At 46.1% G+C, this 13,267-nt stretch overlaps 1 protein-coding gene across 3 annotated transcripts in view; it reads right to left on the reverse strand.

Annotated features, from left to right (window-relative positions):
* The window catches only part of ENTHD1 (ENTH domain containing 1), a 104,674-nt gene that overhangs the window by 6,711 nt on the left and 84,696 nt on the right, over nucleotides 1-13,267 (reverse strand). For all 3 annotated transcript variants that reach the window (XM_043562661.1, XM_043562663.1, XM_043562664.1), the window contains exon 6: nucleotides 5,824-6,222. In XM_043562661.1, coding sequence (XP_043418596.1) covers nucleotides 5,824-6,222 — 399 coding nt within the window. The remainder of the gene's footprint in view (nucleotides 1-5,823; nucleotides 6,223-13,267) is intronic.

The following is a 13,267-nucleotide window of genomic DNA, read 5'->3' on the forward strand; positions in this document are numbered from 1 at the left end:
AACATTTTAGGCTTTGCGGGACCTACAGTTTCCATTACAACTTCTCAGCTCTGCTGTTGTAGCACAAAAGCAACCGAAGACTACACGGGGGCCAGTTAGTGTGGTTGTGTTCCAACAAAATTTTATTTGCAGAAACAGGGGGTGACCACATTTGGCCTCAAAGCTATGGTTTGCAACTTCCTGTCCAAATCCTATTTCAATTCAAATATGCTTTCTCATTCCTACCCCCAGGCTGCTCAGCGCTATTGGAGAAAGCACAGATCCTGCAAATTAGGACCCCCACAGATTCTGGCTCTGTCGCTCCATTGTACCAGTGTCTTACCAGCGTCTTCTTCCACTCTCTAGAGTGGCTATTCCTAAATCTCAGCAGACCTTCCACCGCCTTTATACCACTTCCCCTCAGTCTGGGCAGGTGACCTCAGACGATGAGGTATGGAGGCCACAACATACAATGTGTGGCACATGAAGGCTCAATACATCGTAATTACTAAAACCCACCAAACCCATCCCTCACACTCTGACACATCCCTTCCCCTCCTTCCTTACGGGCGCTCAGGGTAAGGTGAGTGTCTTTCTGTTCTGGATTCTAGCCCACTTGCCCCTGACTGTGCCCCATCTCAGGCTAGCCGCCCCCCCCTCCCCCACCTCACCTGCTCTGCTCTCCAATCTCCCACTTGGTTTCCTTCCCAGCAACAGCCCCTGACGAGCTCCCTGCCCCAGCTTCACCCCTCTCCACATCGATCCTCCACACTCCCCCCACCATAGAAATCAGTAATTTTTCTGCAACACATTCGAAAAGCCACTCACGTGGCTTAAGACTTTTAGTGACTTGCATTCTCTTCAAACGGAAGTCCAAACTTCTTAACCTGGCACACACAGCGCTTCGTCATCCGTCCTGGCGTCATTTTCCAGTGCTTTCTTCCATTATTTCTTCACGCACACTCTCCGTGGCTGCTTTACTAAGCTGCTTTTGATTCACTTGTTGAATGTTGGGTACCTACCGTGTGCAAGGCACTGTGGTCGGTGCGGGGGCTTCAATAACCAACAGGCGGACGTGGTCCCTCCCTCAGGAAGGCGCCATCCCACTCGGGGAGTGGGGGAGACATCAGACAACGTCACGGATATGCAATCACATCCCACTCGAATGGCGGTACGTGCTAGAAGGATAATTACGGGTACCAAGACAACACAGAGTGGGAGGGGGATCTGAAGTAATCAAGGGGGTCAGGGAATCCTGTGGAATCCTGTGGAAGCTGAGCCCTGAAGGAGGAATGCAGTGGGGAAGGGCTGGGTGGGAAGCGTTCTGGTCTGAGGGAACAACAGCGCCAAGCTGGTGAAGCGATTTGGTTTACTTGACAAGCGGAAGCATCACCAGGCTGCGGGGAGAGGCAGAAGCGAGACCGCGCAGGGCAGTGGAAGCCTAGCGACCTTCAGGAACAGGGCGACAGTCCGAGAGGTCTGCCGTCTCAGCCGGGGAGCAGCAGCCGTCAGGTCCTCTGGCCGCTCTGGGGAGAATGAACTGGAGCTCCCTAGGATCTCTTTGGTCCGTCCCAGCTGGGCTCTATTCCTCAGCCTGCAAGGCCCTTTCTGGAAGGATAGGAGTTTCCTTGCTCCTGAGAACAAGCGAGGAACTCCTGGGTCCTTTTGGAAATAACCGGAGTGGATGTGGAGGGTTGGGAGGGGGCTGGGGGCTCGGGGCTCTAAAAGCAGAACTAAAGGGGCGCCTGGGTGGCTCAGCCGGTTGAGCGTCCGACTTCGGCTCAGGTCATGATCTTACGGCTCGTGAGTTCGAGCCCCGTGTCGGGCTCTGTGCTGACGGCTCGGAGCCTGGAGCCTGCTTCGGATTCTGTCTCTCCCTCTCTCTCTGCCCCTAACCCACTCGCATTCTGTCTCTGTCTCTCTCAAAAATAAATAAACATTAAATAAATCAATAAAAGCAGAACTAAAAACATGGAAACTGGGGGTGCCTGGGTGGCTCAGTCGGTTAAGCGTCCGATTTCGGCTCAGGTCATGATCTCACGGTTCGTGGGTTCGAGCCCCACATCAGGCTCTGTGCTGACAGCTTGGAGCCTGGGGCCTGCTTCGGATTCTGTGTCTCTCTCTCTCTCTCTGCCCCTCCCCCATTTGTTCTCTCTCTCTCTCCCCCCCTCTCAAAAATAAACATTAAAAACAAAAACAAAAACACGGACACTGGAGTAAAAATAGCAAACTTTTCTACGGCACTGGCCAGGTCCAGATCCTACCCTGAGCACCTGATGTTTGCGAATTCAGGGACCCCCTCCGGCGGCCCCATTCTGTAGATGAAGACAGCGCCACGCAGAGGCCACGCAGCCAGTGGCTGGGCTGAGATTATAAACCCAGGCAGTGTGATCCCAGAACCTGAGCCACTAACAACTACGCAATCCAGCCATTCTTTGTCCTCTGTTGTGATATATATTACATCTACTGTTTTAAAACAAAATACAGTAGGAAAAGTTTGCTTTAAACAGTCACATGCATTTTAAGAGTGAGAATAAAAATAAAATATACCGCGTTTTATATTTACCCACGTATTTTAGGATTGCCCACATGACTTCCCAGCTCCTCCGCGGTACCGAAGCTCTCTTTTGATAACCTCAGGCCATGTGACTGAACAGTGCCCTCAGGGCCTTAATTTTGGCTACTGTATTTTTCAGCCCTGGAACTTTCGTTTCATTCATTCACTCTTTTTAAAAAAAATCTTTTAATGTTTATTATTTACTTTCGAGAGAGAGAGAGAGCATGAAGGGGGGAGGGGGAGAGGGAGACACAGAATCAGAAGCAGGCTCCAGGTTCCGAGCCATCAGCACAGAGCCCGGCACGGGGCTCGAACCCACGGACCGCGAGATCACGACCTGAGCCGAAGTCAGACGCTCAACCGACTGAGCCACCCAGGTGCCCCTCGTCTCATTCTTTCTTCGCAGATACTTGTATTCTGGTGAAATTCTCCCTCCTTCCCTCTGTGCTCTTGATCATGTTAATCACAGCTATTTTAAAGTACTTATCTTACAATGTCAGTATCTAGCTTCTCTGTGGTTCTGCTTCTGTTGTCTGTTTTTCTCGTGTATTTTAAAAGCCAAAAACTTTGCATGAGAAATTATAGGAGCTCTTAGGCAAGGGCTTCATTGTCTTCTAGAAGACAGATGGAACGCAACACAATCCCTTTGCTCCACTTGGAGCTGGGTTTCGGCATTTGTGAGGGCTGTTCTAGTTCTGGTCTGGTCTCGCCCCTAGATGGGAGTTGTGATGCCTGGGGCGTGGCCTGTCGCAGGTCCCAGCTGAGAGCACGCTACTCACCAGAGCCGCTCCAGTTTGGCAGACCCTGAGCTCCACCCTCTGTCTGTCTCCCAGAGCCGTGAGATGATGAGAACCTTTGCCCTCTAGAAGCTGCCTCCCTTTAGCTTCTTGGCATCACATCCCTAATGTGTGCAACTTAGCAGGAGTAGGTATTTCAGTAAGAAATTGCACAAAGACTTCGGGGCTTTCTCCTTTGTGACTTCCTCTCTTCTGGCATATTCGCCCCTGGAGTCCCTGCCACCGGGGATGCCCCAAACTCCAGTCCTATCTCTCAAGCTCAGTAAACAGTGGAGAGCCCAGGCCTCTGATTTTCCCTCAGTTTCCATCATCCTGCTCTGTGAATAGGCAAATGATCCATGGTGGGAAAACTGAGGTGAATGCGGGGCCAACTACAAGTAAACTAGTTTCTTACTTTGCTCACATCATTTCTGACACCAAATGTGGGTTCTGCACACCAAGGATTTCTCTGATTCTCTGGGGACACTAACTGGGTGTCCTATAATTTAACTCCATTCTGGCACTACCCAGAGTTAGTGCAAACACCACAGATGAGAGGCCCAATCCCTCAAGACCGTCCCCCACTTCAGTTGCCACTCACAAGTCTAGGCCTCACATATTTCTGACCTGCCGGCTATAAACTGAGGGATCCCATGATCCCCTCCTCGGGGCCGGTAATTTGCTACAACGGCTCACGGAACTCAGGAAAGTGCTTTGCTTCCTATTACTAGTTTGTTAGGAAGGATACAACTCAGGAACAGCCAAATGGAAAGATGCACCAGACAAGGTATGGGGAAGGGCCCAGAGCTTCCATGCCCTCTCTGGGTGCACCAACCTCCCAGAAACTTCACGTGTTTGCCAACCTGGAGGCCCTCTAAACCCCACTGTCTGGGGATTTTTATGGAGGTTCCGTTACAGAGACATGATTGATCAAATCATTGGCCATTGGTGATGAACTCAACTTCCTTAGAGGTCAGTGGGTGGGGCTGAAAGTTCCAGCCCTCCACTGGCCTGATTGGTTACTCTGGCAACGAGCCCCCATTCTCCAAGACGCACCTCAACATAAACCCAGGTATGGAAGGAAGGGGTTTATTACAAATAACAAAAAGACTCTTCTCACTCCTATCACTCAGGAAATTCCAAGGGTTTTTAGGGAGCTTAGTGCCGGGAACCAGGGATGAAGACCTTATATTTCATATTATATCACAGTGTCACAGTCCCCTTCCTAGGATCTTGACCCATCATGTGTTTTCTACCTCGGTTGTTTTACAGGACTTCAAACCAGCTTTTAATAGTTTTCCAGCTTTAACCAGTATTTTCGGTGGGAGGGTTAGAACAATACTACCTACTTCATTATAAATGGAAGCAAAAGTCCTCCTTGCTCACTGGCTTCAGAGGAACTTCCAGCTAATTTTTATAATTAAGTATACTTGGTACACAGGTAGTGGCCAAAACTATTTTCAATGATCTTTCTGTGGTATTTGTGAAAGAAATGAACTCATAGTAACAACATCCCGGGGGACAGCCACGCACACAAACCGTCACAGTCATTGTAACCAGTACTAATTGGTTTCCACATCAACAGTCTCTGCAGAACAGCTAATTTGGTGACAGAAGTAAGAACCAGTTTATTTTTAGGCTATTCGATCCCCTAAAATTCTGGAAAGTGCAGCAAGGGGACTGTGCTATCATTCACTGACCTTACTGACACCAAAGTAAATTTCTTTAGCCTCAACATGTTGGCTTCCGTTGTTTGTACTTTTGACCCGAGATTGAGGCAGTTTAGAGTATTTATATTAAAAGCTTTATATTTATATGAGTTAGTAAGCATTATTGTACATAAGAACCAATAAAACGACTCAGTCTTGGAAAAGTGCACAAACAACTTATTCGTTTACTAATTAACTTTAAAGAAGAAAGCATAATTACGACGTAGGCTTTGGTAACTGATAGCCAACAATCTGGATTCCCAATTGGCTTTCTCCTTTACCATCAAGGCCCAAGAATACTGCAACCCTTTTAGTGTTTTATAGGACAGAATGAAGAAGAGATTCCCCACCATTTGGGGGGGGGGGCAATCAGTACACAACACTTTAAAAAAAGGCCGCGTACCCACACATATATATTGTGTGTCTACACATCAATATACATAATAACTCATTCCTTTTTATAAAGTGTCTTCATAGGTAACCTAAACGCCTAACAGGAAGCTCTTATTTAATGCTAGTTCTTTCTAATTTACTCGGAATCAGAATTGCTCAGAACTGGTGCTTCAACAAGTACTTGTGACCCCCAGGGATGAACTGCCTTTCGGCTCTTTGATAAAAGGGGTGCTTTTTCCCAACTGAGAAGTCCCTCTCTCTGGCTTGTATGTTTTAACGCCACTGGATGGAGAGTGAAAGAAGGGAACCAGAAACAGAGACAGAAAGCACAGAAAAATAACAGAAGAACACTTCAGAAGAGCTGTGCGTGTGTGTGTGCGCGCGCACATGTGCGTGCATGCAGACTCACCCCATGTGGTTGCAGTCTTGAGGTTTTCCTCATCCACGTGAACAATGCTGGATCGTGTTGGCTTCTGGCAGTCCTTATTGCTTACCATCTCCTTCACTGGGTCCAATGTTTTGAATGAAGGAGAGACATAGAGCGTCTCTACAGAGGCCTGGTTACAGAAGGTAGAATCTGACTTTGACATCCTTAAATTAGGGCTGACAAACTCTTCCTTATTCGATGGCCAGAACGATGGTGAAGTTGTCAATGTGTCAAAGCTTTCTGCAGCTGACTGCTTTTCCAGAGGCATTTGCAAAGGGCTTTCGGTTACGGTACTTGTGATGGTACTGCTGTCTGGTTTCTTGTCCAAACTCACATTTGTCTGCAGAGATGGGCTTTCTTCTGAGGGGGTAGGCACAGCGTCTGTAAAATAACAAGTAAGAACCACGATCAAAAAATACAACTGAAAACACTCTGTTTCAAATCCGTTGCAATTTTCTTTTCTCTTTTCCTTTTTAAAAAAAAATTTTTTTTACGTTTATTTATTTTTGAGACAGAGAGAGACAGAGCATGAATGGGGGAGGGGCAGAGAGAGAGGGAGACACAGAATCCGAAGCAGGCTCCAGGCTCCGAGCCGTCAGCCCAGAGCCCGATGCGGGGCTCGAACTCACAGACTGTGAGATCGTAACCTGAGCTAAAGTCAGACGCCCAACCGACTGAGCCACCCAGGCGCCCCTCTTTTCCTTTTTTTAAAGTAAGCTCTACACCACGCATGTGGCTTGAACTCATGACCCTGAGATCAAGAGCCACATGCTCCACGGATAGAGCCAGCCGGGTGCCCCCAAATCCATTGTAATTTTAATAATGGATTTTTTTTTAATTTGAGAGAGAAAGAGAGAGAGAGCAAGCAGGAGAAGGGGTCTGGGTAGGGGGAGAGAGAGAGAAAGAGAGAGAGAGAAGCTTAAGCAGGCTCCACATTTGCCTGACATGGGCTCGATCTCTAACCCTGGGATCATGATCTGAGCTGAAATCAAGAGTTGGATGCTCAACTGACTGAGCCACCCAGGCGCTCCTAAATCGGATTTTTTGATGCTATAACAGGATTCTCTATTTAGTTGTTTCTACTTTCTTACTATATTTCTCTTCTGCCTATATAAAGTATACCCCAGCTATTACTGATGCATTAGTCATTTGGTGGCCGCTTCTCTCTCTCTCTCCTCACTGAAGCACAAGGAAAGGAAAGCTTCAAATAACTTGTCTTTAAATATTTTTCTCTTCACCCACTTATCTGTCTCTGAAACCACTATATTTTTAGAACCTTCAAACGTTCATCTTTTACAAGATAAACTAGAGAAAATATGCCATATCATACTGGTCTATCCCTACAGAACCCCCAGCTACCAAAAAAAAAAAAAAAAGGCCCTTTTCCCCTGTAATAAAAAAATGTCTTCTTGCCCTGGTGTCTACACAAAGCCCATGAAAGAAAACCCTGCTTTCGGTAGCAGCCTAATTTTAATAAATCCTTTGTCTATGTGGGAGAAAAGAAGCAATCTTTCAGAGCCGTTGTGATGATTACCAAAATGTAAGGTCCGTCAGGGCGGAATCTTTATCCATTTCATTCATTAACATCACCACAGTAACTAGAATATGACAAAGTACCTGGAGTATAAGGGACAAATAATATTTATTACCAATAGAAGGAATTGAAAGGAGCTGATATTTAAGGTAGGTCTGATATAGGAAGACCTACTGAATCTATGACTTATGAGCCTGGTCCAAATTTCTAGACGCAAACTGTTACCAACACTCCGTGCTAGGGCTTGCTCTGAAGTAGTTTTACCTGAAGTTGGATATGGAAAGAAAGAAAAGTATTTTAAGAGATACAGTTGATGAAGTTAGTGGCATCATGAGGGGGGAATGGGCAAAAGGAAGACTGAGCAGAAGCTCCCAGAAGAGGATACAGGCATTGTGTAATTCACTATGGAGTGTCTACGTATCACCATGCACACCACAACACAGCCTCACAATGCACATTTATACGCCATCATCACCGCTGTCAGGCCCTGAGTTATTACAGAAACACATTTTCATCCACAGTTGGAGGCCAGCCTGGGCGAAATGGCTGCTGGGACGCCATAGCATTAGACAATTCAGGACACGTACCTCACTCCCTCCGTGGGGAGTTCCATTTCTCTCCAACCCTCTCACCTCCAAGCTCTTCCGTCTTTTCAAACTGATTCAAGCAGCCTGTTCTCTTGCCCTGAACCTGTTCTTTCCTTTCCTTGCCCTCCCCTGTCATTGTCTTTCTCACCACACCCTGTCTGGGGCCCTGTACGTAGTCAGCCTTACACTTCCTCATTCTCACCAGTCCGGCCCCTCCCGGCAAACAGGCCCCCCCGAAGAGGCCTTCTTAGGAGTTATCTTTGTGCCCCAGCACTGGAGAGTGTGACCCGTGGGAAGTGTTCAGTAAACGCTTGTTAAGGAGAAGGACAAATAGAAGCACAAGGATAAAGAAAGAGAAAAAGTAGTGCCTTTGTTTTTAAAAAAGTCAAATCAAGTTACTAAAGAATCATTAAAAGGAAGAGTAAATCGGTAGATGAAAATAACTTCTAAAATATCCCTAATTTGCATATGACTGAGTTGTAACTAGCTGGTAAAGGTTTCTGTTAAAGATGCGAATATAGGGGCGCCTGGGTGGCGCAGTCGGTTAAGCGTCCGACTTCAGCCAGGTCACGATCTCGCGGTCCATGAGTTCGAGCCCCGCGTCAGGCTCTGGGCTGATGGCTCAGAGCCTGGAGCCTGTTTCCGATTCTGTGTCTCCCTCTCTCTCTGCCCCTCCCCCGTTCATGCTCTGTCTCTCTCTGTCCCAAAAATAAATAAACGTTGAAAAAAAAAAATTAAAAAAAAAAAAGATGCGAATATATTTCCCGGCAGAATGCTAGGCTGACTAGCGCCAAGCACATGTATACCTCACCATGTTTACATAAACACATTTCTTCAGAGTGGATTTTTGTCAAATATTTTCGCGTTGGCTTCTATTTTACATCTGAGAGAAATGGGGGGAAAAGCATTTTTCTATAGTAACAGAGTCACCTTAACACTTAGCAATACGGACAGTAAGATAATTCAGAATGACAATGACTCTCTGATGGAAATATTCATAATAACGCTCAATCTAAATCTCAAAACTGGGATGTATAAAGTCATCTAACAGCCATCATTTTATTTGCTTATTTTCTTATTTTTTTATTTTAAAGTAACCTCTATACCCAACATGTGGCTTGAACTCATGACCCTGAGATCAAGAGTCATATGCTCCTCTGACTAAGCCAGCCGGGTGTCCCTGGCCATTGTGTTAACGTTTAATACAAAAGCTTAACATTATAAAAGAAAAAATTATCTTCAAATTCAACGAAACAAACCAGACTGAAGTCTATCTATCCACCCTCTTTCCCATCTGTCCAGGAGGAACAGTCTTCTGGGTGCTTAGACTTTGGTTTTTAGACTGGTAATCTTTTCAATGAGTAAAACACTATGATCTAAAAGAAGAAAGCATGACAACAATTCAAAAATAATGATTTAAAAAAGATTTTTTGATAATGTTTATTTTTGAGAGAGAGAGAGAACGCGTGCGCGCGAATACGAGCGGGGGAGGGGCAGAGAGAGAGGGAGACACAGAATCCGAAGCAGGCTCCAGGCTCCCAGCTGTCCGCACAGAGCCTGATGCGGGGCTCGAACTCACAAACTACGAGAACATGACCTGAGCTGAATGAAGTCAGTCGCCTAATGGACTGAGCCACACAGGCACCCCTATTTTATTTTATTATTTTTTAATGTTTTTATTTATTTTTGAGACAGAGAGAGACAGAGCATGAGCAGGGGAGGGGCAGACAGAGAGGGAGACACAGAATCTGAAGCAGGCTCCAGGCTCCGAGCTGTCAGCACAGAGCCTGACACGGGGCTTGAACTTGAGGACCGTGAGATCCTGAGCCGAAGTCGGATGCTTAACCAATTGACCCACCCAAGCGCCCCTCAAGTTTCTTTACCTTTATTACCATCTATTTCTCACGCTGCACCCCCAACACTGGACCACCCCCTCCGCTTCTCTATCTACTTAAATCCTATCAACTTCTCAAGGCCTCCACCTCGACTACTTCTGGAAACCATTTCCAATCACACCTACCTAATCCTTCCCTTCTCTCAATAATAAATATTAGTTTCTGTAAACTCATTTTTTTTCCACCTAAGAATATGCTGTATACAGCCTATCACACATCGTACTAACTTCCCACATTCTGACTTTAGAGCCTCGACCATGCTTTAGCAGGTAGGAGGTGTGCAAAGGTGAGTTAAATAGGGTAATTTATAACTTATCTAATATAAGTGTTATATGTGGATTTTGTGTATAATAATGTACAGTGCATGTAAAGGCTAAAAATTAAAATTAAAGATTAAAGATTTTAAAGAATAAAAATTAAAGATTAATCAAGAAACACTTGTTGAACATCTACTGTTCGCACTGGACTGTATTTAACTCTGCAGGCACATAAGTGGAAGTCATGGTTCCTACTGTCAACGAATGTTAAGATCAAGCATGGATTTTATTTAAAAAAAAAATTTTTTTTTAACGTTTATTTATTTTTGAGACAGAGAGAGACAGAGCATGAACGGGGAGGGTCAGAGAGAGGGAGACACAGAATCTGAAACAGGCTCCAGGCTCCAAGCCATCAGCACAGAGCCCGATGCGGGGCTCGAACCCACGGACCGCGAGATCGTGACCTGAGCCGAAGTCGGCCGCTTAACCGACTGAGCCACCCAGGCGCCCAAGCATGGATTTGATATAAGCAGATAGGTAGGTAGGGAGAGAGAGAGAGAAAGAAGGAAGGAATATATATACATATACGTGTATATCTACAAAAGTATATGGACAATAAACACATAGAAATAACTAATGATACAAGTTACCAGTTAAATTTCACAGTGTCTAAGAGGTTGTAGTTTCTCAATAAATGAGTAAACGTGAAGAATAAATGTGTATAATACAGTAGATAATAATACAGTAAATTTGTATAATACAGTAAATATTCTGTATCTGTAGAATACAGTTTCAGATCGGGTTCCCCCAGAAGCAGACTTGGATGCAGGGAGCATCCTGCAAGTCTGAGAAAAAGACTTGGATGCAGGGAGCGGGTTTGGCCGTCGATCCCAAGGGCACGAGTGAAGGAGTGGGCATGGTGAAACAGAAAAGGGATCAAGTCAATAGAGCGTACTACTGACCAGATTACCATGGTGCGCAAATGAGGTTCGATCCTGCGGGGTGCTGCAGGGCTGTCCTTTCAGGAATGGGAAGGTGGAACACGAATTCAGAGACTCTCGCCTTCACTGGCTGAGGGTTGCGCTCACTAGTGCTAAATCTGGGGCACGTCTAGGCGGTCCCGCACTTACGCCGAACAGGTGGTGTCTGGGCTCCAGAGGAAACCCCGGTAGAGGACACTCGCGGTGGATAGGGGACCTGGTCACCAGGGCTGCCGCTGAACTCAGAGGTAGGCCAAGAGAATACGGGGTGGGGGCATTAACAGCATTTGCTACAAGACATATTCGTTTCTCAGTTTTCCTTCGCCCCCTTCCATACCCACTGGAATGACAGAAGTGGCACAAAGAGGTCCAGACCTAGGACGGCAAATAGAACAGGAGAGAAGAGAGGACAACAGAAGATGGGCGATGTCAACACTGTTGGAAAAGGAACCAGTGACGGAGCGAGGAAGCAAACCCCAAATACCTGCAGAGGGGAAGCCAGTGTGGAGGAGATCAGCTCTTACCACAGAGCTCCAGAACGTCTCAGGAGTGGGAGGAGGGGGCGGCCTGGAAGGCTGGGACCTTGTGCCTCGTGATTTTGGGGAGAGGACCTTCTTTCGTACAAACAGTGGGAGGTGTTGTTGTTGCCTGGACGTTCAAATAACTGCAGAAGAGTGTGGATGGGCTGTGCTCGTTATTGAGCTATTGTCTCTTGGCTTTGTGATGCTGGGGACGGGGCACCACAAGGCACACCTCTGCTTTGCTGCTTCATTTTGAACTACGGTTTTTCCAGAACTATGGGACCCTACTATTCTTTCTTTCGGTTCTTCAAATTTGCCACGTTTCCTCCTTGCACCAAGCCTTCACCCATGCTGTTCTTTGTGCCCGAAATGCTCTTCTTCTTCTTTATACCCAACTGATTTCCAGTTGCCAAGGTTATGTCCATTAGGTGGACATAGCTCCGTGTTTTCGCTCGTGCTGCTCCCTCAGCCTAGAATGTCCTCCAGCCCTGCCCTTCTCTTCCATCAAAAATGGTTTCATTTGTCCAACCCCAATTGAAATACTACTGCTTTTGTTAAATACCTTTATCCTCCAAGTTGAAACGAATCCCTCTTTTCTTTGCTTTTGCATAATTCAATGTGAATATTCATATTTTTCACTTAGTTCATTGTTTCAGAGATCAGTCACTCGTTTGACAAATATTTATTAAGCACGAGGACGTGGCAGGCGCTCTTCTAAGCTTTGTAACACTAGTAAAAAATGTGTTGTTTATCACTCGTTATAATTTGTTTACAGATCCATCGCCTCCAGGAGACTACAAACTCCTTCAGGGCAAACATCTTGATTTCAGCCCCGGTCACGAGGTCATGATCTCAGGGGTTCGTGAGTTGGAGCCCGCCTAGGCTCCTAGGGCTCGGGGGGCTGACAGCGGGGAGCCTGCTTGGGATTCTGTCTCCTGCTCTCTCTGCCCCTCCCCCACTTGCTCTCTACCTCTCTCAAAATAAATAAAAACAAACTAAAAAAAAAATAAATGAAAAGTCTGGTAGGACCTGCTGTACCAAGTGGCTCTTTACTGACAATTCTCATGGTTCATAAGTGTAAGTAACTGAAGTTTACCTTGGGGTCACTCCTCTCCTCCCTGGTGTCACTTTTAGAGATGCAGGGCCATGTGGAGGAGGACTGAGTCATTAAGTACACAACTGGCCCACTGTCTTTGCCTATCTGTCTCTTCCCAGAAGGGCTTCGGGGTAGATGTTTTCTTGGAGCCATATAAAGGATGCACAACATATATGGAAAAATTTCTGAACTCCGCGGGAACTCCTGGGGATTTGCTGGAGAACAGCAATAAATATTAACTCTATATGGTTGAATACAAAGCACAGAAATGTATACCCTGCACACACTAAAACAATTGTTTCGTGAGGGCCTCCCAACTTACTCTGGGAGAGAATTTCTCTGAATTCCACTAAAAAGCCGAGAGGACTACAGAGTGAATTAATTTGGTTGGCTTGCTTTATCAGGTTTCTCATCTTCTTTCAATTTAAAACCTGCATGTCAAAGAGCTTTGTTCTCAAGTATCTGTCTGGCAGACTCCGGGGTGAGAAGCTCAGTATTAAATTATGAGACTGTCCCCGGTTTTCTTTATTGTACAGTGTTTTACACCTGCCAATAT

Source organism: Prionailurus bengalensis, chromosome B4 (genome assembly GCF_016509475.1).
Source record: "Prionailurus bengalensis isolate Pbe53 chromosome B4, Fcat_Pben_1.1_paternal_pri, whole genome shotgun sequence".
Classification (NCBI taxonomy): domain Eukaryota; kingdom Metazoa; phylum Chordata; class Mammalia; order Carnivora; family Felidae; genus Prionailurus; species Prionailurus bengalensis.